Here is a 23481-nt window from a genome sequence, read left to right as displayed (position 1 = left end):
AGGTGGTGTCGATTCCTATATTAAAGGGGACCCGTCACACAAAAAAATTATTCCAAATCCTATTTTATCATGTTAGTCAAGCAAAATTAACTTTACTTACACTATATAAATGATTTGAATCTTGTTTCCTTCAGTCTGGGAACTCATAATTATAACAAGCAGGCAGGAGCCATTTTGTGGGACACTGTTATTAAGAATCTTGTTTGTGCACCAGAATGGGGGACCTGATGTCCATCCCCATGTCCTGGTTACACAATTAAATGGTGAAGAGATTGGGGGGAATGTGGGGAGAGCAGTGACATGTAGGAAGTGCTGAATGGAAAGTGAAAGTAATTGTCTAAGGCATAGAGGAGGGGCAGACAATATTTGATTGACAGCTGGGAATTTTAAATGAGTTTACAGCTACGAACGTTTTAATAAGAAAATAATTTTGATTTAATTTTTAATTTGAAAAGGACTTTTATTATACAGCTTTATATGTCTGGATGACAGGTCCACTTTAAGCAGGGGTATGGCAAGGTGGAGCGGATTCCTATATCAAGCAGGATTATGGTGGAGTTGATTCCTATATTAAGCATGGGTATAATGAGATGGAGCTGATTTGTATATTAAGCAGGAGTATGTTGAGAAGCATGTAATTCCTATATAAAACAGGGGAATGGTGAGGTGGAGCTGATTTCTATAGGATCCCTTATCCGGAAACCCGATATCCGATATCCAAATTTTTAAAAATGATTTCCTTTTCCTCTGTAAAAATAAAACAGTAGCTTGTACTTGAACCCAACTAAGATATAATCAATCCTTATTGGAAGCAAAACCAGCTTATTGGGTTTATTTAATGTTTATATGATTTTCTAGTAGACTTAAGGCATGAAGACCCAAATTACGGAAAGATCTGTTATCCGGAAAACCCCAGGTCCCGAGCATTCTGGATAACAGGTCCCATACCTGTATTAAGCAGGGGTATGGCCAGGTGGAGCTGATTCCTATATTTAGCAGGGGAATGGTGAGGTGGAGCTAATTCCTATATAACATGGCTTATGGCAAGGATTCCTATATGAAGCAGTCCCCCAGCTTTGCCCCAAACACAATGAATATGATTCCATGGCCCAGGCTGGGAAATAACACAGAGCATAGTCACAAGCATTGGCAGAGACCCCAGGGTAGAGTCCTGCAAGGGTCGGGTACCTGCAAAAAAAGCAGGTATCCTGCTGAATGAGGGAAGGATTTTCAGGTGCAGGTATTGACGCGGGTTGTGGGTCTCATCTAAATTTCTTATGTTATATTGTCTATAATTTACTTCTTTTGAAATTTTACAAAACTTGTTTCTGTCCCGCCCACTTTTGATGATGTCACTTCCGGTTTGCAGCAACCACTTCCTTTTTAATGGTGGTCGGCGGTTGTGGATCGGGTAGCAGATAATGCAGTTGCGGGTCTCGGCTGGGGAGCGGATCAAAGTGGTCCGGTTGTATCTTCTGAGGCAAATAATATATTGAATCACTTCCAAACAGCTCAGTTTCTTTATGGTATGAATGCACCTTCACTTATATGTAGAAGCATCTCCTTCTCCTGATCAGCCATATTTGTTACTGGCACAGTTTGCCCTTTTCCTCTCCATTTGGATTCGTATGGGATAAATAGGATTCCCTCCATTAGCCACTTTGTGTTTCCTGGTTCATTAAATGCACAACATTCCAGAGAGTTATTCATGTTATTTATGTTATTATTCCCATGATCATCCAAAAGACACACAGTTGTAAAACCATTGCAGTTGGCAGCATTGCTCCCCGTAGCCCGTCAGCCTGTCATTTCAATGTAATGTCTGTTTACTGTTGCACAACAATTTATAGATCCGCCCACTAGAGATGTCTGGCAATAAAAGGAGCGTGAGTGGGACAAGAGGCTCCACCCCTTTTTATTAGCACTACATTTGGCTCGGAACTGGTCACTTAAGCTTTTAAAAGGCAAATATATTGTAGGGGACCAGAGAAATCCTTCCCCTGTTTTTCTGTCTGACTGTGACATCATCCAGCCCAGTTACAGGCCGGAGAGCCATCCGATTGGCTTGGCGCCCCAGTGCATCCTTGGGAGAGAGGGTGTGCCTAGGGTTGCCACCCGGCCGGTATTTTACCGGCCTAGCCGGTAAATCACCTGCCAGGGCTGGGGTCGGTATTACAAATTTACCGGCAATGTAGCTGCCGGTAATTTGTAATACCATTTACAAAATCCCCTGCCGCCGTTGAAAACTTACATTTTCATCAGCTTCGGGTGGTGGCCCGCCCCTTTTGTGACGCTACTCCACATGGTCCCGCTCCTTTTATGACACTACTCCACATGGCTCCACCCCTTTGTGACACCCCTCATTGGCTCCACCCCTTTGTGTCACATCCCACCCCTTTTGCGTTACGCCCCACCCCTTTCTTTTCCGCCCCCACCATGGCCGGTAATTTTTTTTTTAAAAAAGTGGCAACCCTAGGTGTGCCTGACTTTGGAGCCAAATGTACAGGGTCTCCAACAGAGCTTAACAGGAGTTGTGTGGTGAAAGATCCAGCCAGAACCAAGTCTTCTGAAACAGCTATGGAATCTGTGGAAGTACAGGGAGAGCCCAGCCTGTTCCCTGCCAAGCTGCTAGAGACTCAGAAGGAGAAAGGTGCCACTGGTGAGATTGATCCTGCTGCAGAGCTGCCTGTAATCTCCAGTGTGACTGCCTCTGAGAGCACCCCGGTGAGTGAGACACCCAAGGGAGGATACTGGCATGGATACAAGTGTGGGGCCCCAACTTGAAGACAGGTCTTGTGCATTTACCTGCTACATGGGAGTGGCTGCTAAGTTCCAAAGGGAGAGGTACTTTTGGGAAAGGTAGCGCTACCTGGGGAATAAGAGCTCTGGGGAAGGGACATTCTATTTGAACTGAACTGTGTGGTCATTAACCCCTTCCAGAGGATTGGGATTTTGATAATAAAAAGGACTGTGTTGGAGAATCAGTCAGGTACCTAATAGTGAGTTATGTAGTGTCCCACATGTCCCCAACATGGCTGCCCTGGGAGCCACATCCTGGCCCAGGTCTAGTACTGACAGGGGGGGGGTTAAATAAAATATTGTTACCTCCAACTGGAGTACAGTCTCTATTAGGCACACCTTTGGTTAGGGATAGTATATTTGCCACAAGATCTGCTAAAGAAGGGGAGAGGCTGTGAGAGGGGCGCCACACGTGTTACCCCCAATGATAAACAACCCAGGGGGTCTGCCAATGCTTGTGACTATGTCCTGCGTGATTCATCTTCATTGTGATTGGGGCAAAGCTGGGGGGGTTCTTGCTGAACTAATGCGCTATAGCAGGCATCCCCAACCTTTTGAACCTGTGAGCAACATTCAGAAGTAAAAGGAGTTGGGGAGCAACACTAGCAGAAATAAGGCAAGGCGGAGCAGATATTAGGCAAGGCGGACCAGGGATAAGGCAAGGTGGATCAGATATAATGCAAGGATGAGCAGATATAAGGCAAGGTGGAGCAGATATGAGGCAAGGTGGAGCAGATATGAGGCAAGGTGGAGCAGATATAAGGCAAGGTTGAGCAGATATGAGACAAGGTGCAGCAAGTTAAGGTGGAGCTGCATTCTGCATCTTGGGAGGTTATTAGAGGGTGGAGCATTTTATTAGAGTTTAGTGGGGCAGCTTGAGTGTGGAGCCTCTGTTGGGAACTGGTTGTACAAGGCTGGTAAGGGTGGAGAATAAATGTGTTATATGCTAGGCAGTAGATGGTAGAGCTCAGGCTGAGGGATCAGTACCCTGGTGTTGTGTTTTGGTAGCCGAAGATGAGTAGAGTATAACAGTGCTTTATTAGCAGATTCATGCAGCCATTACACATCAACAGTAGCTTCACTCGAACACCCCAAGCTGTATAGAAAGTACTGTGCATGTACAGCACAACTCATGTGCACAGTAACACCTACAGCCCATTTGTATAAACACCACATATTCCCCCTATAGTAGGAAAGCATTTGGGCAAATGTAATAAACAACAACAATGCATCTTAAAGCTATACTATACATTCTTCACATCACATAGTCCTTGGTCCATGCAGGTCATTTTCTGATTCTCTCTGTACGCTTTATAGGTTCATTTTCTGCAGGCCTATTGCAGTTGGCATTAGGAGTAGGAAAATGTCCTTCATCAAATGGAGCTTCTCCAAAGTCATATCTAACAGGAGCAAGACGACTTGCCTTCCATATGCGTCCATATGTGTATGGTCCTCGCTGGCGTCTCACTTTAAGTGGTGTAGTAAATTTAGATTGTCCTTGTTTCAGTATTCCTGGTTTCTTAATTCTGACTAAAGATCCAGGCTGAAAGTGTACTTCTCTGGCAGCACGTTTTCTGTCAGTATTAACCTTGCATTTGGCTTGTTGACGTTTCACAATGTCAGGAGTAGATGATTTTGTAAGCACAGTATTTTGTGGAAGTTTGATGTCTGCAACATGTAACTTAGTGCGCATCTGTCTGCCATGTAATAATTCAGCTGGAGACGATTGGGTTGTTGCAAGGCACGTTGCTCTGTAGTTATGTAGGAACTCTATTGTAAATACTTTCCAAGATTTCCCAGTAAGATTTGCTTGAAAGTATTCAAACTCAGATGAGACAAACTGTGGTCCATTGTCTGATATTAACTCCTTTGGATTGCCTTCTCTGCTGAAGACTGTAGACAAAAATGTTATTATTGTAGCTGATGTTATATGAGAAATAAATGCAATTTCAGGCCATTTACTGTAATAGTCTATCAAGGTTATAGCAAATCTACAGGAGCATCTATAAAATGACCCAAAATATCAATAGCAAGTTTTTCCCATTCTGAATCAGGAAATGGTACTGGCTGAAGTGGTGGTGTATGTGTGAGAGCTGTTTTGTCATGATTCTGACAAGTAACACAAGAATGAATGGCAGTTACCACATCGGCATCCATTGCTGGCCACCTGTATAGCTCTTGTAATCTTTGTTTTGTACGTACAATTCCTTGATGACTCTCATGTGCAAGTTGTATGAGCTTTTCTCGCAAGGTCTCTGGTACCAGTAAGCGGTGAGCTCTATGGACAACATAGCCATCTACTAAGGACAGTTTGTGTCTAATCCTGTAGTAAGTTTGAAGATCAGGACTGAGTTTCTTCTCAGTATTTGGCCATTTGCTTTGTAAGATGTCCTGTAGTTTTACTTGAATTGGACATGTGAGGCAAGCTTGCTTAAAATCAGCAGCTGTAACTGTAGATGATAGTAAATCAGTCAGTGCTACAACTTCTATGTCCTCACCCAGTATATCAGAAGCTGCAGGTAAAGGTAAACGTGACAAACAATCAGCAGTAACATTTTTCAAACCTGGCTTGTATTGCATTTTGTAGTTGAAATTCAGTAGCCTTGCTGACCATCTAGCTATACACATTCCATCTCTTCCTTGTCCCTTTGTTGTAAGCCGTGTAGTTAAAGGGCTATGATCAGTGCATAAGATAAATTATCTACCCCATAGGTAGGTTCTCTATTTTTCTGTTGCCCAAACACATGCTAGAGCTTCTTTTTCAACAGTTGAATATGTAATGCTCTGCCTCTGTAAGTGTTCTGGATGCAAATGCAACAGTTTTCTCTGTATGATCAGCATGGATCTGTGTGAGAACTGCACCAACGCGTGAAGTATCTGTAGTAACCATAGTGGGTAGTGCAGGATCAAATAAAGTTATGTTGTGCAGACTCTGACCACACCAGACTTAAAGTTCCACGTAGTAGTGCTCTAAGTGGCTCCACAACTGAAGCATAGTTGGAAATAAACTTAGAATACCATGAAGCAAGAGCTAAGAAAGCTCATAAGGTCTGCAAATCAGATGGAGTAGGTGCTTGTGTAACAGTGTTGACATGGTCAGGATAAGTTAGTAATCTCTCTTGTGAAATTATATGACCCAGAAATGACATCTGAGTTTGTCTAAAGTGACATTTGGTAATTGTCATGAAGATCCATAGTTGGAGCGTAGACTTTGAAAACAACTCGGTGCTGAAGCCAGTCCATAAGGTACACGCTTGAACCGAAACAAACCATCATAGGTGATAAATGCAGTGAGGTCTCTACTTTCCTAATGCAGTAATATTGATGATAAGCACTCTGAAGATTCAGGGTAGAAAAGAATTCTGAGAGTTCTGAAAATATTTCCTCTATGTGTGGCAAGGGATGATTATCTTCATTGTTACAACAATTGGTGAAACCCATTCAGAGGATTCTGATTTTTCAATCACATTTTGCTCTACTAGTTTCTTTAGTTTCTGTGAGACAGTCTCCCTTATAGAGTAGGGCAATCGCCTCAATTTCTGGCTTACTGGTTTTACATCTGGTCTCAACTTAACTTTGTGTACAACCAAGTGACGTGTTGCTTTGTGGTGAAATGTTAGACACTGGCTGTGTGGCAGGCACTGGTGCTGTAGTAATGAGACCATCAACATTTGTTGTAGTGACTTCATGAACATCTTTAGCAGAACTACAGCAGATTTTAGCAAAATGTCCTACCTTTGTGCATTTGCAGCACTGTACAGCTTTTGCAGGACATGTAACATGATTTGCAGTGTGTTGTGTAGTGTATTTGTATTTGCCTCACGGTTTTGCAGTGAATCCCTTTCCTTAGCACTGTTTTTTGCCTGTGACTGTGCATTATTAGGCCACAGTGCTGGATTCACAGTCTGTACATTCCCAGAAGTTCCCTGACTGAGAGTTTTAGTCTCTGCCACTGCTGTTTAAATTTGGCTAGCAACTGTAATAGCCTTTGCAAGGGTTAAATCCTGCTCTAGGAGCAGTCTCTCTCTAATGTGAGGGGAGTTTGTTTTTTCCATTATTTGGTTTCTTATCATTTCATCTATTAGATTCCCAAACTTCAGTTTCATCAGGTAATGTATAGAATATACGCTGTCCCTCTGCTCCCAGGCAGTGAATAAGTAAAGCTTTCTAAGAGCAGAAATCTCCCCTTGGTCCTCAGCAATAATTTAATTCCCAAACATACAGATCCAAGCAGTAAAAGGTATAGTAGGCTCACCAGGGTTTGAAAGAAAAGGTGCAGCTGCCGCAGTGGTAGAAGAGACATCTCATTGCCAATTTGTTATGTTTTGGTAGCCGAGGATGAGTAGAGTATAACAGTGCTGAATTAGCAGCTTCATGCAGCCATTACACTTCAACAGTAACTTCAACTCTAATACTTTTAAGCATTATAGAAAGTACTATGTATACACAGTATAACTCATGAGCACAGTGACACCTACATGCCAGTTGTATAAACACCACACTTGGCACTTTCCTATGGGTGAGAATGACTAGTGTTGCATCTCACATGCTCTGTGCCAAGCAGAAACTGGGACTGGCACCCACTTGGCACCCACTAACCTGTCAGTGGCACAATGAATATTCCATGGAGTCTGTTAACTCATTCAGTTCCACAGCTTGGTCACCCCCAGCAGCCCCATCTGCTATCAGATTAACCTTTTGTCTCCCAGCACTAAGGCTTGTGTCACATGTGCATCTCTGCAGGTCCCACCCACCAGCTCAGAGGCACTTTCCTTATTTAACCTTATTATTGCTGGTGTGCCATTTCACTTAGCTGACCCAGAATTAACCCTTTCACTGCCCACTATCAGTGCACATGGTCAGTCCCAGTCCCTCTCTGGCCCTAATTCATATTAACGCTTTCCCTGCTGATTGGTAGCTTTGTTTGCATCTACTATATTAACCCATTCATTACTAGACTATAACCTTTCTGGCCCTATTTCATGTTAACCCTTTCAGTGCTGATCTGTAAATTTGCTTGCATATACTATATTAACCTATTCATTACTAACCTGTAACCTTTCTGGCCCTATTTCATTTTAATCCTTTACTACTAATCTGAAAATTCTTGTGCAGTATCAACCATTAAACTTGTAATCTTTAACCATTTGTTTTCTGGGGCCCAGAGTCAGTGTCGGCAGCCCAGGATTCTGTTTATAGTTACTATTTTCGGTTAGAGGAGCAGATAAAACGGTATTAAAGGGAATATCTGCAACATATCTTGCTACAGTGTTAAGGCTTCCCATAATAATATATGTACCTTCTGTTTCAATGTATTAACCCTTTCACTGCTAACCTGTAATTTGTGTTGCTTTTACTGAATTAACCCTTTCTCAACCATCTCCTTCTCTTGCCATGTGCTGCATAACTTGTATAACTACAGATATGGAATCCGTTATCCTAAAATCTGTTAAGCAGAAAGCTCTGAATTACAGGAAGGCATCTCCCATGGACTCCATTATAATCAAATAATTCTGTTTCATTTCCTATTTCTCTGTAATAATAAGGCAGTGCCTGTTACATTAATTCATTAATCCATATTCCAGGCAAAGCAATTATTAAATGTTTAAATTATTTTTTAGCAGCAGTTATGGAGATCCAAATTATGGAAAGATCGGTTATCTGGAAACTGGGCATTCTGGATAACAGGTCCCATACCTGTACATACCTAGAAATTCCCTTGCCATGTATCACATTAACCTTGTCTCTTTGCATGTAGCATATTAACCCTTGCATTATTGCTGCTGTACTTACCTGTTGCCACTTACCATAATTAACACCTTCACTATTTGTGTGAACCTCGTGTTTTGTTTTTTTTTAATTCCTGCCCTTATAGGTTTAAAGTAATGCTTCTTTGCCCCTAGAAAATATATGTAATTGTTACCAACTATCTGCAACCAGAGGGTTAATGCAGCCCAGTCTTTTCTCTTCATTTGTACTGAACACAGGTGGGACGCAGCTTGATGTGGCAACAAACGAATGGAAACAACTGGGCTGCATTAACCCCTGTGGTGATACACACAAGAGATTCAGTGCAGAGGAATGTACAACTAAACCTGTGTTAACTTCCCATGTGTGAGAAGAGTCATGAAGGAGTTAATCACTGTTATACAGCTCTATATCAGGGAATGGGTTAATATATACAGTACAGGTGTGTATGAGGGAAGGGTTAATCTAATATATACAGTACAGGTGTGTAATTACAGGTGTCTCTCTCTCTCTCTCAGGTGTCGGCGTTGGATTCAGACAGTAGGAGTCTGGGGTCAGTCTCTTACTCACTCAGCCCAATGTCCCCCCATCAGTTTCGGGTGCACCCCGATAGTGGCAATATCTGCACTACTGAGGCGCTGGACAGGGATGATGGGGAGCGATCTTTCCTTCTGCACGTGACCGCTACTGATGGGGTAAGGGGCACCCTGTGAGCTTTGTGTATAGGGTACAGCACCCGTATGTGGGGGTACATAGGATAGAGTGCTGTATATATGTGGGGGTACATAGGATAGAGTGCTGTATATATGTGGGGGTACATAGGATAGGGTGCTGTATATATGTGGGGGTACATAGGATAGAGTGCTGTATATATGTGGGGGTACATAGGATAGGGTGCTGTATATATGCGGGGGTACATAGGATAGAGTGCTGTTTATATGTGGGGGTACATAGGATATGGGGCTGTATATATGCGGGGGTACATAGGATAGAGTGCTGTTTATATGTGGGGGTACATAGGATATGGGGCTGTATATATGTGGGGGTACATAGGATAGAGTGCTGTATATATGTGGGGGTACATAGGATAGGGTGCTGTATATATGTGGGGGTACATAGGATAGAGTGCTGTTTATATGTGGGGGTACATAGGATAGGGGGCTGTATATATGTGGGGGTACATAGGATAGAGTTCTGTAAGCAGTTTGAGATGGGGGTTCCTTATCAATAAGCCTGAAGGTTGTGATCTGACATTTGCCCCCTTACTTACTCTGCTTTGTTTTAGGGGGGTCTCTCTGCTGCGTGTCTCGTGCACGTTACCCTGGAAGACATTAATGACAACCCTCCAGTCTTTTATCCTCTGGATTATGGGGGGAGTATCAGTGTCCTCAGCCCCCCGGGAACCACAGTCCTGAGTGTCTCGGCTCATGATAAGGACGAGGGAACCCACGGCACCATCACCTACATCATCACTTCTGGGAACAACCCACCTCTGTTCCACATCCACCCCGACTCAGGTCAGAGCTCAGAATGGGCAGAGAGTTACATGGGAATTACCCCCGAGAGACAGAGGGGTATATGGAACGTGATGGTGCTGGTACTGGTGCTGGTACTGGTACTGGTGCTGGTACTGGTGCTGGTGCTGGTTCTGGTGCTGGTTCTGGTGCTGGTTCTGGTGGTAGTTCTGTTGCTGGTGAGGTTGAGGTGAGATTCTTTAGGGGTAATTTACAATATGGAAGGCAGGGAGTAAAGTGCAACAAGTCGTCAGTCTAAATTGCCACAGGTCTTTGTGCTCCGTTTCAGGGGGTTGAGCAGTTCTATTTTCATGGGGGGGAGAGCGGGGGTGTTGGGTAGGTCCCCCCTATTTAAGAGTAAAAATAAAGAAGAGTTGGGGGACACACATGGGTCCACCTTTGTTACTGGCTGCCCTATGGTTAGTGCTAAGGACAGGGCTGGGCCACCAACATTGATGATGTGTCTCATGTGGGGCATTATCGTGACTCTGCTGGCTGTTGCTATGTGATTATGATGGTGGAGGTCTCTCTCTTTCTCAGGCACTCTCTTGGTGGCACGCTCTCTCTCTGCTTGGGCCGGCTCTGTGGTTTATGTGGAGGTGGGGGCTCAGGATGGGGAAGGGGTAAGGGCTGAAGTTAATGCCCGTGTCAATATCAGCATCCTCCCTGGCACTGCCCCCGTGCCCACCTTCTTGCAGTCTCACTATCAGATCACTGTGGCAGAGGATACCCCCCTAGGGGCAAGTATTGGGAGCATCACTGCAACTACCCCCACAGGTAAACCATCAAACATGGATCCTCCGATTCTTACCCCATGTGCTCTTTATATGCCCCTCTCATTCCGTATATGACCCTCCCATTCTGTATATGACCCTCCCATTCTGTATATGCCCCTCCCATTCCTATATGCCCCTCTCATTCCGTATATGACCCTCCCATTCTGTATATGCCCCTCCCATTCTGTATATGCCCCTCTCATTCCCTATATGACCCTCCCATTCTGTATATGCCCCTCCCATTCCTATATGCCCCTCCCATTCTGTATATGCCCCTCCCATTCCTATATGCCCCTCTCATTCCGTATATGCCCCTCCCATTCTGTATATGCCCCTCCAATTCCTATATGCCCCTCTCATTCCGTATATGCCCCTCCCATTCTGTATATGCCCCTCCCATTCTGTATATGCCCTTCCCATTCCTATATGCCCCTCTCATTCCGTATATGACCCTCCCATTCCTATATGCCCCTCTCATTCCGTATATGACCCTCCCATTCCGTATATGCCCCTCCCATTCCTATATGCCCTTCCCATTCTGTATATGCCCCTCTTATTCCCTATATGCCCCTCTAATTCTGTATATGCCCCTTTTATTCTGTATATGCCCCTCTTATACCAGACATGCCCCTCTTATTCCGTATATGCCCCCTCTATGTCACTGTGTTAATAGATCTCAGTGTAAATGTGGCCCCTATAGAAACCTTATTGTGTGTTCCTATTTCTAGGTGTTCCGGGCCCGGTTCTATACTCCATCTCCTCAGGGGATCCCCGCGGTTTCCTAGCACTGGACCCCCACTCGGGTCTCCTCTCCATTATCCGCCCTTTGGACAGGGAACAGGCTGCAAATCTGGTTGTAGAGGTACAGGCTCGCAGTGGGGCCCCCCCAGCTTACACTCGAGCCCGTGTCACCATATACATCACTGATGTCAACGACAACCCCCCAGTGTTTCCTTCTCCATTCCACACTCTACGGCTCCAGTCTCCCATCTCTATTGGCTCCATTATATTCAGGGCTCAGGCCACAGACCCAGACACGGGGTCCAATGGGCAGGTTTATTATGAACTGGACACTCCGGGGCCCTTCCGTATAGACAGCTCTGGGCAGCTGCATGTAACTGGCCAATTGAGTCAGGAGCGATATGACCTGCGGGTGCTGGCCTTGGATGGAGGGTCCCCCCAACTCTCCTCAGTGCTGGAGCTCACAGTTTTGATGATGGAGCTACAAAAAGAACCTGCTTGTGGGGCCTCTGATTACCGAGTGGAGGTCCGAGAGGGCAGCCCCCCACTAAGCCGTCTCCTGCAGGTGCGGGCACAACCCCCTGGGGTAGAGGAAGGGTCACTTATCTATCGGTTGAGGCCCGATGCCGACGCTGTGGGCTTCAGTATTGAGGCAGACACAGGCTGGATTTATGTACGAGGAGCTCTGGATCGAGAGAGCCGGGAGGCCTATGTATTGGCTGTTTTGGCCTCAGCGGGGCCTGCCACAAACACTGCCACCTGCACCGTACGGGTCCGAGTCACAGATGAGAATGACAACAGCCCACGGCTCAGTGAGGAGAGGTTCTTCCTTAGTGTCATGGAGAATCGCCCTCCAGGGGAAACTGTGGGGAGAATCGGCGCCACCGATAGAGATGCCGGCCCCAATGGTCGTGTGTCTTACAGACTCCCACCCCTGGAAACAGACTTCCATATCAACCCACACACAGGTAAGTGCCCCCTGTTCCTGCCTAAATATACATACACATACAGGTTATCCCCTACCCGGTATATATACACATACAGGTAAGTGCCCCCTTTCCCTGCCCAAATATAGATACACATACAGGTAAGTGCCCCCTATCCCTGCCCAAATATACATACACATACAGGTAAGTGCCCCCTTTCCCTGCCCAAATATACATACACATACAGGTAAGTGCCCCCTATCCCTGCCCAAATATACATACACATACAGGTAAGTGCCCCCTTTCCCTGCCCAAATATACATACACATACAGGTAAGTGCCCCCTATCCCTGCCCAAATATACATACACACACAGGTAAGTGCCCCCTGTTCCTGCCTAAATATACATACACATACAGGTAATCCCCTCCCCGGTATATATACACATACAGGTAAGTGTCCCCTATCCCTGCTGCAGTATACATACACATATAGGTAAGTGCCCCCTTTCCCTGCCCAAATATAGATACACTTGCAGGTAAGTGTCCCCTGTCCTCGGCCAATGTCTATGCATATAAAATTTTGTACCCCGCAGCAGAATGCCCCCTCCCAGAATCCCTCTTTACTGTAGAGGGCAGTGGGTTATTCTTATATGAGTGCCCCTTTCCTAATAGATCCTGAACTAGAAGCAAATCAGAAATAGGGGCAGGTCTAAAACTGAACTAAGCTCTCTTAGAACCCGGGGGTGTATGCCTCCTCCTCATCACTTACATTAGGGGGTCTATAGCGACTCCATATATAGTGGGCATGTAGGGTCCTTCCGACAGATTCTCCTATCCACCTCCATCACAATTAAATTCCCTATAACCTGCCTTTCCTTCATAGCACCCCTCCCCCACATCTATTAGAGATATAAGGGGGCATTGAGAGTCACCCCGCTTCATACACTCCAGTTCAGAGTTGCCCCCAGTATCTTCACTCAAAATGTTGGTTTGGACCAGCTGTGGAGCAGCCCCCTACCCTACTTCCACCACCCACTTGTCCCCCCTTTATGTTTGCAGCCCCCTCAATGCTGCAAGTTCCCCCTTAATATTCCATTCCAAGAGGAAAAGCCAACAAGTGAATGATGAGTGGCACTGCTGCTCCAATGTGCCATACATGCACCAACATACCCACTGAATGGCACCGACTAATCCACTGGATCTCATCCTCACACTGGTACCCACTGCTGCCCCCCAACTTCCATTCCAGCCAGTGCAGCTCCACCTCTAGTTCTGGGCCAATCAAAGGAAAGCAAAAAGTTGGTTTCTCATATAAAATATCCAGTGCTGAAAGGTGGTGGATGTAGAACTTTAAATAAATAAAGGGTTTGATCTGTAAAACTAAAGCAAATGGTTCAGAACCAGCATCAGCCCATTGGGTTCCCACAGTTGTGAAATAAGGAATCGGCTCCAGTTGGCATTTGATGGAGCTTTAGGGCAATATCAGTGCAATGTAACTGAGGTGCACATACAAATCCATCAGATCAGATCTTCTCCTCCTTAATTCAGTCTAATAAACTCCCATGAGAGGTCGTCATTCCTTATAAATTGATTTTATAATTCTCTAGAGAAAATGTCAGTATCACATACTCACCATATATCTCTCCTGTTCCCCCTCTTTGTACCCCTATGTCCAAAAACCCCATTTTATACCCTTTCCTTCTGTATTCACCATGTGGCCCCTCCTTACTGCTGCTTAGTTCTGACCCCTACCCCACCAATTTGCCACCCACACCTTCATTCACTCACCCAGGTGTTACTTTCTCCCCCCGTTTTATGTCTTCTTTCTGTCCCCCCACTTTTAACCTTATCCCCTTACAGGTGAGATGTCAACCAGGAGGATCTTGGACCGGGAGAATCAGGCCACCTACCAGCTCCTGGTTATTGCTCAGGATGGGGGGGCACCCCCCAGAAGTGTCACTGGCACTGTCCATGTCACAGTGTTGGATGAAAATGACAATGCACCTATGTTTCTGCACCCCAATGCGGGGAGGGAAATATCCTTACAGGTATTTTGTGTCTTTTGGATGAGCTCTGATTAGCAAAGAATCTCCCCCTAACTGACCTTCTATAACTGACTGGGCCCTTAGCTCATAACAAGGTTACAGATATATAGAAACATTGGGGTGTCACCCTGCTATAGTTCCAGGGGTACCCAGGGTACAAATAAACACTCACCCCAAATCTCCCCCTAACTGGCCTTCAGGCTGGGCCCCCTTAGCTCATAACAAGGTTACAGATATATAGAAACATTGGGGAGTCACCCTGCTATAGTTCCAGGGGTACCCAGGGTACAAATAATCACTCACCCCAAATCTCCCCCTAACTGACCTTCAGACTGGGCCCCCTTAGCTCATAACAAGGTTACAGATATATAGAAACATTGGGGTAACAGTCACCCTGCTATAGTTCCAGGGGTACCCAGGGTACAAATAAGCACTCACCCCAAATCTCCCCCTAACTGACCTTCAGACTGGGCCCCCTTAGCTCATAACAAGGTTACAGATATATAGAAACATTGGGGTAACAGTCACCCTGCTATAGTTCCAGGGGTACCCAGGGCACAAATAAACACTCACCCCAAATCTCCCCCTAACTGACCTTCAGACTGGGCCCCCTTAGCTCATAACAAGGTTACAGATATATAGAAACATTGGGGTGTCACCCTGCTATAATTCCAGGGGTACCCAGGGTACAAATAATCACTCACCCCAAATCTCCCCCTAACTGACCTTCAGACTGGGCCCCCTTAGCTCATAACAAGGTTACAGATATATAGAAACATTGGGGTGTCACCCTGCTATAGTTCCAGGGGTACCCAGGGTACAAATAGGCACTCACCCCAAATCTCCCCCTAACTGACCTTCAGACTGGGCCCCCTTAGCTCATAACAAGGTTACAGATATATAGAAACATTGGGGTGACAGTATACATAACCTTGTTTTGTATAAATAAACAAAAGTCATGTTTTTGCATAAAGAAAACAAGTAGAAAGAGGTAGAGTGGGTGTTGTTGGCTGAGATCTGAGCAGGGTTCATTAGCCACACGCACGTGTATATTATTCCTCTGATGATTCTCTTGTGCAGGTGATGGAGGGGAAGAAATCGGGAATGTTCATTGCATCCCTCCAAGCCAAGGATCCTGATGAGGGGGAGAATGGGACAGTGAACTACAGTCTGACAGGTACATGGCACTAGAGGCCCCAGCTGACAGTTATATAAAGCACTAAGAGCAATAAGTCACCATTAAGTCACAATTATACAGTGAGTGATTACAATAAGGAAACATAAATTGAAAAAAGAGTGCACTCAGGGTATAAAACTCTTCATTGAAAAGTCCCACAAAAAAGCCCCCCAGTGCTGCTGGTTTCTTCTCCCTCCTGCCAAATCACTTGCTTTTCTCTGCGAGTAACTAGTTCTGCTGTAACGTCCGGCTGCTCCAATAACTCTTATTATAAATAAGTGGCCCATTGTACAGAGAAGTTGTAGAGGTCAGTGTTCAGTCCAGTGACTCATGGTATACATGGGAAAGCAGAATATCCAGACATGTCGTCTGCACAACTCCCATCTTCTACTCCCATTGTCTATGCCCATCTTCTACTCCCATCTTCAACTCCCATCTTCTTCTCCCATCTTCTACTCCCATCTTCTACTAACATCTTCTTCTCCCATCTTCTTCTCCCATTTTCTACTCCTATCTTCTTCTCCCATCTTCTACTTCCATCTTCTTCTCCAAACTTCTTCTCCCATCTTCTACTCACATCTTCTATTCCCATCTTCTATTCCCATCTTCTATTCCAATCTTCTTCTCCCATTTTCTACTCCCATCTTCTTCTCCCATCTTCTTCTCCCATCTTCTGGTCCCATCTTCTTCTGCCATCTCCTACTCCCATCTTTTTCTCCCATCTTCTACTCCCATCTTATATTACCATGTTCTTCTACCATCTTCTACTCCCATCTTCCTCTCCCATCTTCTTCTCCAAACTTCTTCTCCCATCTTCTACTCCCATCTTCTTGGACTATGGGAAAGGAACCTTGTGGCAACTAATAAAAGCATTTGTTGTGTAAAACCCTCATGTGTCTAATAATAATAGTAATAATAATATCAAGAAAGGACATTTCTGCTTTACTGAATAAAAATGATCATCCAAACAATGTTACAGTGAGGAATATAAAATATACCGTACATGTAGATAAAGCACAGAGGGATTTGCATGTGATGCACATGGAGCCAAATCTGGACTCAAATTGTGAGAGAAGATAAAATAAAGGTATAGAAAATCTAATAGATCCAAACAATTGAACTACTGACACTCAATGGCTCATTGGAGAATGGAGAGAATAAAACCCAAAGACGTTACCTTTTACACAATATGTTGCACCTTCTCCATAACCAAAACCCCTATTAATGGGCTGTATTCCCATTAGTTTTATACCGCTCTCATCCCCGTGATGTGCCTATTGATATGTTTCGGCAGCAGATATTTAGCACTTCCATGTTTTTATCTCTGGTATTTCGGGACCGTGTGGCACAGGTACATTCCAGTCTGTCCATATTCTGTTGCACATTCTTCTATTAATATCAACTGCCCGGCCTGTTTTATTCTTTCATGATTTCTATGATGTAGTTATTACTAAATAACACTGCAGATAATACACTCCATTTAGAATGTTATTATTGAACTGACAAGTCTATTTGTTTTAGCTTTAATATTGATGTAGAGGAGTGTCTGCTTGTTCAGTGGGGGGGGCTGTAGGGGGGTCGTGGTGGAGGTAGGGGGACCCTGGGGGGATGTGGGGGACCCCTCCAGCCTGACACTGGATCAGCAGCACTGGGGGCTTTATTTTGGGGCATTTCAATGAGGCGCTGGGAGACTGTGTTTGTGAGAGGCTTTTACCTGATTTTAGTAAAGAATTGATTTATTTTACAGTTTTACACTATGTAGTTGCCTCTTCATTTTATGTTTTTAGTGCTGATTCTGTACATAACCCTGACGCCAGTCCTCTGCGTGTCTCCAAATATCCTTTGAGCTCCCACAATACTCTGTGCTCTTTATCTCCTTTTTATCCCCGGCCTCCACCAATCATTGCAAATATGTCATTGGTTATTCCACTGTAACCACACCCCATCCCAAGGTAACTCCGCCTCTCGTCTCTGCAGGTCCCTGGGCAGAGAGATTCACTTTGGGCCGTAACACGGGGGAATTGAGGACAGCGGCCGGACTGATACAAGCAGATCGATCCCTCTATACTATGACCTTAAGAGCCAGTGACTGTGGGGTCCCCACAAGAAGCACAGAGACCACTCTTCATATACAGGTAATGGGGTGTAGCCCGGGGTACTCTGCCCCTCACCAGTATTGCATTGAACAAACTATTTCTTGTCCTCTACTAATCATACCGTGTATAACTGAACTGAGCATTTCTTATCATCTGCTATAATATAATGTGAATTTTAAGTGGGACTTCCCATCCATTCAGGTGTATGATCCATGAATTCCTCACCCTTTGTCTTTGCACACTTTGTAAATTAATGCTATGACTGCCCCCCCATCCATCCCATAGGTTGGTGCATGATTTAAGCCTCCCCCGTTCCTTCCCCATGAGCCAGTCATGCTTTTAATGAAAGTAACCGTTTTTTTCATGCATTTTACTGTATCTGTGCCTAATTATGCTGCATTTCAGGTCATTCCATCCAGTCGTTACCCTTCAAAGTCAAACCCAAGTACCCTGGTTCTCTCTCCCATGGAAGGACTGGCTCCTGGTTCCCTTTTAGGCTCCCTGGCTCCTAAAATGCCACATGGCTCCAGAATTTACACTTTGCTTGATGACCCTCATGGCATCTTCATGGTTGATGGCCAGACTGGGAGCATCTTCCTGGTGGGAGAGTTGGATTTTGAATCACAGCCCAGATTTAGTTTTCGTGTGAGTGTCGAGGAGGTACGTGAGGTGTCTGTAGGGTATGTTCCTCCTTATGTGGTCCATATTGAGGTGGAAGTGCAAGATCGGAATGACCATTCACCCACATTTCCTGAGGACCCCTTGACATTAGTGGTACCAGAAGATTCCCAAGTTGGATCCTCTGTCTTCACGTTCCAAGCTTCTGACCATGATGGTCCAGGCCCTAATAGTCAGGTGAGGTATTCCCTACTGCGCCAAGATCCAGGGTCCTCGGGTAGCACATTTCGTCTGGATGCAGAAACTGGGGTGCTGTATGTGGCGCAAGCATTGGACCGTGAGGAAGTGCCCTCATATCTGCTAGTGGTGGAGGCCTCGGACCAAGCAGTTAATGTCAGCCAGCAACGTTCAACCTCTGTTACTGCCCGAGTATTCATCAGTGACCGCAACGATCACCCCCCACAATTCATAACTCCATCTCTGGTGTGGCTACCTGAAGACTTGCCTGTTGGATCCACTGCAATCTATATGGTGGCACAGGACCCAGACCTGGGAGATAATGGCAAGGTTGGCTATCAGCTTGTTGGAGGAAATGATGAGGGCAAATTCAAGCTTCACCCAAGCTCAGGTATGTGAGTTGTAAAGGCTACTTTGGCGTATAATATGAATAAGAAAAGGGCAGTTGTACAGTATAAGAACAGCTAAGGAAAAAAGAGTAAAAACCACTGAAGAACGTAATTGGCATGTGGACTAATGTCAAATATGGAAAATGATCTTTAGACCAGGGCCTTAGGACTGTAGAGGTGGATTTTACCTTTATTTGTGGGTTGTACTGCTACAAGAGGTTGTTGAGCAATGGGGCTCCATGTAGGGATTCGCTTACCTAACTGACACTCAAATGACAGCCAGACAAGTTACATTCAGGGAGGGGCTATACAAAAGACAAGTTCTGAAACCAATAATGATGTAAATAGGTCCAGCTGAACCTTTACTTAATGTAGACACTTTGGTCTGCCATAGATGGGTCCTGGTTTGCTGCTGGCTAAGATTCTTTCCTTGTTTTATGGTAGGGATTCAGCATGTAGTGTAAGGGCCAACCTTACAAGCCTTACATCAAGGTCAAAGAAAAGGAGAGTTTCTATTGTTTCCATTTAAAAACTGCAGACTGGAGGCCTAAAGCTGAAGAGAAAACAGCTGTCAACTGAACAAATTGAATTTTGAGATTTGTGCCCTACAGGTGCCCTCACTGTGGTCAGGACGCTGGATCGAGAGACAACTAAAGGGTATAATCTGACGGTCCTGGCAATGGACCATGGCTCTCCACGTCTCTCCTCCACCCAGACACTTTCAGTCTCCCTGCTGGATGTGAATGATGAGGCTCCATCCTTTGAGAAGCCGCATTATGATGCCCAAGTGCAAGAAAACCAAGCTGCGGGCACAACCGTACTGAGACTGGTGGCGCTAGACAGGGATTTGGGTGAGTTTATCTCTGGGGCTGGTCTCAAAAGGTGATGGAGAACAAACAGTTAATGACAGTGTGATTTCTATGGCATATAATATAATCCCACCCCTGGCTCCAAATCTGAGGTTGGAATTTGACACTCCCATGTCAATTGCTCTTTTTCCCCCGGCCTCTCCATGCTGGGTGTCAGTGCTCTCCACTGATGGCTGAACTTTGTATTTTACCAAACAAATTTACTATGTAATGATTATCTAGCAGTCCATACAAAGGTAACAAGAATCGAACCAGAGGTCCATCACTATGAATTCCCTGCTTACACTCCTGCCCTCTTTGGTTTTTCTCAGGCCAGAGTGGACATGTCACCTATGGAGGTGTATCTGGGGATGAATTTGCACTTGATCCAGAAACTGGGGTCCTCACCACCAAAGTACCACTAGACCGGGAGACCAAGGAGCTCTACAAACTGACAGGTCAGAATACTGAGCAGCAGTGGGAGGTTGCTCCATTGGCAGTCTATGCTCTCACATTGCTTGTATTGTGTATTCATAGAGCTCAGGCCTTCAGACCCATGAGTGATGCCATTAGGTAAAACAGATACAGCAATCCCACTACCTTTCTAGAAGTGGCGCTAAAAGGGAAATATGCTAAATATATATATATACCGTATATAGAACAATAATGAAATAGAGAAAGTACAGAGAAGAGCGACTAAGCTGATAAAGGGAATGGAATGGATCAGTTATGGGGAAAGACAAGTTGGGATTGTTACACTGGAGAAGAGACTGTTAAGGGGGATATGATCACTATATATAAATATATAAGGGGGATATGATCACTATATATAAATATATAAGGGGAATATGATCACTATATATAAATATATAAGGGGAATATGATCACTATATATAAATATATAAGGGGATATGATCACTATATATAAATATATAAGGGGATATGATCACTATATATAAATATATAAGGGGATATGATCACTATATATAAATATATAAGGGGGATATGATCACTATATATAAATATATAAGGGGGATATGATCACTATATATAAATATATAAGGGGAATATGATCACTATATATAAATATATAAGGGGAATATGATCACTATATATAAATATATAAGGGGGATATGATCACTATATATAAATATATAAGGGGATATGATCACTATATATAAATATATAAGGGGATATGATCACTATATATAAATATATAAGGGGGATATGATCACTATATATAAATATATAAGGGGATATGATCAGTATATATAAATATATAAGGGGATATGATCACTATATATAAATATATAAGGGGATATGATCACTATATATAAATATATAAGGGGATATGATCACTAGATAAATATATAAGGGGGATATGATCACTATATATAAATACATAAGGGGGATATGATCACTAGATATAAATATATAAGGGGATATGATCATTATATAAATATATAAGGGGGATATGATCACTATATATAAATATATAAGGGGATATGATCACTAGATATAAATATATAAGGGGGATATGATCACTAGATATAAATATATAAGGGGATATGATCACTCTATATAAATATATAAAGGGATATGATCACTATATATAAATATATAAGGGGATATGATCACTATATATAAATATATAAAGGGATATGATCACTATATATAAATATATAAGGGGATATGATCACTATATATAAATATATAAAGGGATATGATCACTATATATAAATATATAAGGGGATATGATCACTATATATAAATATATAAGGGGATATGATCACTATATAAATATATAAGGGGGATATGATCACTATATATAAATACATAAGGGGGATATGATCACTAGATATAAATATATAAGGGGATATGATCATTATATAAATATATAAGGGGGATATGATCACTATATATAAATATATAAGGGGATATGATCACTAGATATAAATATATAAGGGGATATGATCACTAGATATAAATATATAAGGTGGGACAGTAATGAATAAAGAAAGTACAGAGAACAGTTACTAAGCTGACAAAGGGGTGTTACAGAGAGAGTGCTGGGAAGTTGTGGGAGTCTCCCCCTGAATTGGCTATACTGGCAGATACATTAGATAGGTACAAGGAAGGGTAGAATGTTTTTTTTAGCAAGGAAATAAAAGTAAAAAGCTATTGATACTCTTGGTACAGTAAATATTCAGCACTCACACTCCCATTAATTTCTCTCCCAGTCTATGCTCGGGATGGAGGTTTCCCACCTCGAGTGTCTGAGGTTGGGGTGCAAGTTAGTGTGGGGGATGAGAATGATCACACTCCTACATTTGAGAAGGACCTTGTGTTCCTGGAGGTACCGGAGAATCAGGAGCCATTGGAGCTGTGCACTCTGAGTGCTTGGGACCCTGACGGGGGAGATAATGGGCGCCTTGAGTACCGACTAATTGGTGAGTAGCTCTTGGGGGTTAGATAAAGGACCACACTATGGATTTAAGGATCTCATGAGGTTTTTTTCTGTATAATGTTGGCCCTTATTTGTTGCCATACAGATGGTGATTCCTCTGGGGACTTTACACTGGATTCCACCACTGGGAAACTCTCCACTTCTCACCCTTTGGACAGAGAAACAACATCCAAGTACCACCTGGTGGTGTCTGTCTCTGATGGAGGGAATCCACCACTCAGTGCTACTGCTATGGTTAATATCAATGTGCTGGACCTAAATGACAACACCCCCACTTTCGGCACCTCTGAGTTTAGTGCTGAGATTCCAGAGGAGGCCCCAGTAGGCAGTCTGGTCCTGCACTTGTCCGCTCTTGATCCCGATGATGGTCCTAACGGTCAGACCACATATCATCTCTCAAATGGGACACAGGGAGCTTTCCACATTGATCCTCTTACCGGCCGCATCACCACTGCCACCCAGTTAGATCGTGAGCGTAGGGCAACCTACACCTTTCTGGTATGGGCCATGGATTCTGATGCCACCGGGCATCGGAGCACAGAGGCCACTGTAACGGTTCTTGTCAGAGATGTGAATGATAATGCCCCGGCCTTTCTGCGCAGCCCCTTCCATCTCAACCTTTCTGCCAACACCCCCACAAAGAGATCCATCGGCGCAATGAAAGCCGAAGATAAAGATGCCGGTGCCAATGCCTCCATTTTGTATCGCTTGGCACCAGCCTCAGCTAAAGGAGGTTTCGCTGTTGACCCTTATACTGGTGAGGTGAGGCTGCTTGAGCCACTGAATGGGATGAGCCCCAAAGAGCGAACTGTGTTTGTGCAGGCCACTGATTTGGGGGAGCCTCCACTCTCTTCCACTGCTGTGCTGGTTGTCCACCTGCGTGAGGAGGCACCACAGGGGCCACGTTTCCCACAAGAGACCATTGAAGTCACTCTCCCTGAGAATAGCCCAGAAGGTAGGTGGTTCATTTTTTTTCTACAGTCCCTCTTAACCCCCCCATTTCCTAGTCATAGTTTTACATTTAACAATCTACCCCCTCCTGTCTTCAAACCTCCTGCCATTAAAACTGGAATGTCAACATTACTAATGAGCCACTTT

The 23481-nt window shown here is 44.2% G+C and overlaps 1 protein-coding gene across 1 annotated transcript in view; it reads left to right on the top strand.

Moving 5' to 3' along the window:
* The window catches only part of dchs1.S (dachsous cadherin-related 1 S homeolog), a 39241-nt gene that overhangs the window by 6000 nt on the left and 9760 nt on the right, over nt 1-23481 (top strand). The window contains exons 3-14 of the mRNA XM_018250506.2: nt 9066-9242; nt 9833-10064; nt 10602-10838; nt 11566-12546; nt 14367-14554; nt 15632-15728; nt 17706-17863; nt 18230-19070; nt 19680-19919; nt 20249-20374; nt 22157-22366; nt 22469-23338. Of these exons, the coding sequence (XP_018105995.1) occupies nt 9066-9242; nt 9833-10064; nt 10602-10838; nt 11566-12546; nt 14367-14554; nt 15632-15728; nt 17706-17863; nt 18230-19070; nt 19680-19919; nt 20249-20374; nt 22157-22366; nt 22469-23338 (4357 nt within the window). The remainder of the gene's footprint in view (nt 1-9065; nt 9243-9832; nt 10065-10601; nt 10839-11565; nt 12547-14366; nt 14555-15631; nt 15729-17705; nt 17864-18229; nt 19071-19679; nt 19920-20248; nt 20375-22156; nt 22367-22468; nt 23339-23481) is intronic.

Source organism: Xenopus laevis, chromosome 2S, assembly GCF_017654675.1.
Source record: "Xenopus laevis strain J_2021 chromosome 2S, Xenopus_laevis_v10.1, whole genome shotgun sequence".
NCBI classification, from domain to species: domain Eukaryota; kingdom Metazoa; phylum Chordata; class Amphibia; order Anura; family Pipidae; genus Xenopus; species Xenopus laevis.
This window is presented reverse-complemented; position numbering and strand designations above follow the sequence as displayed.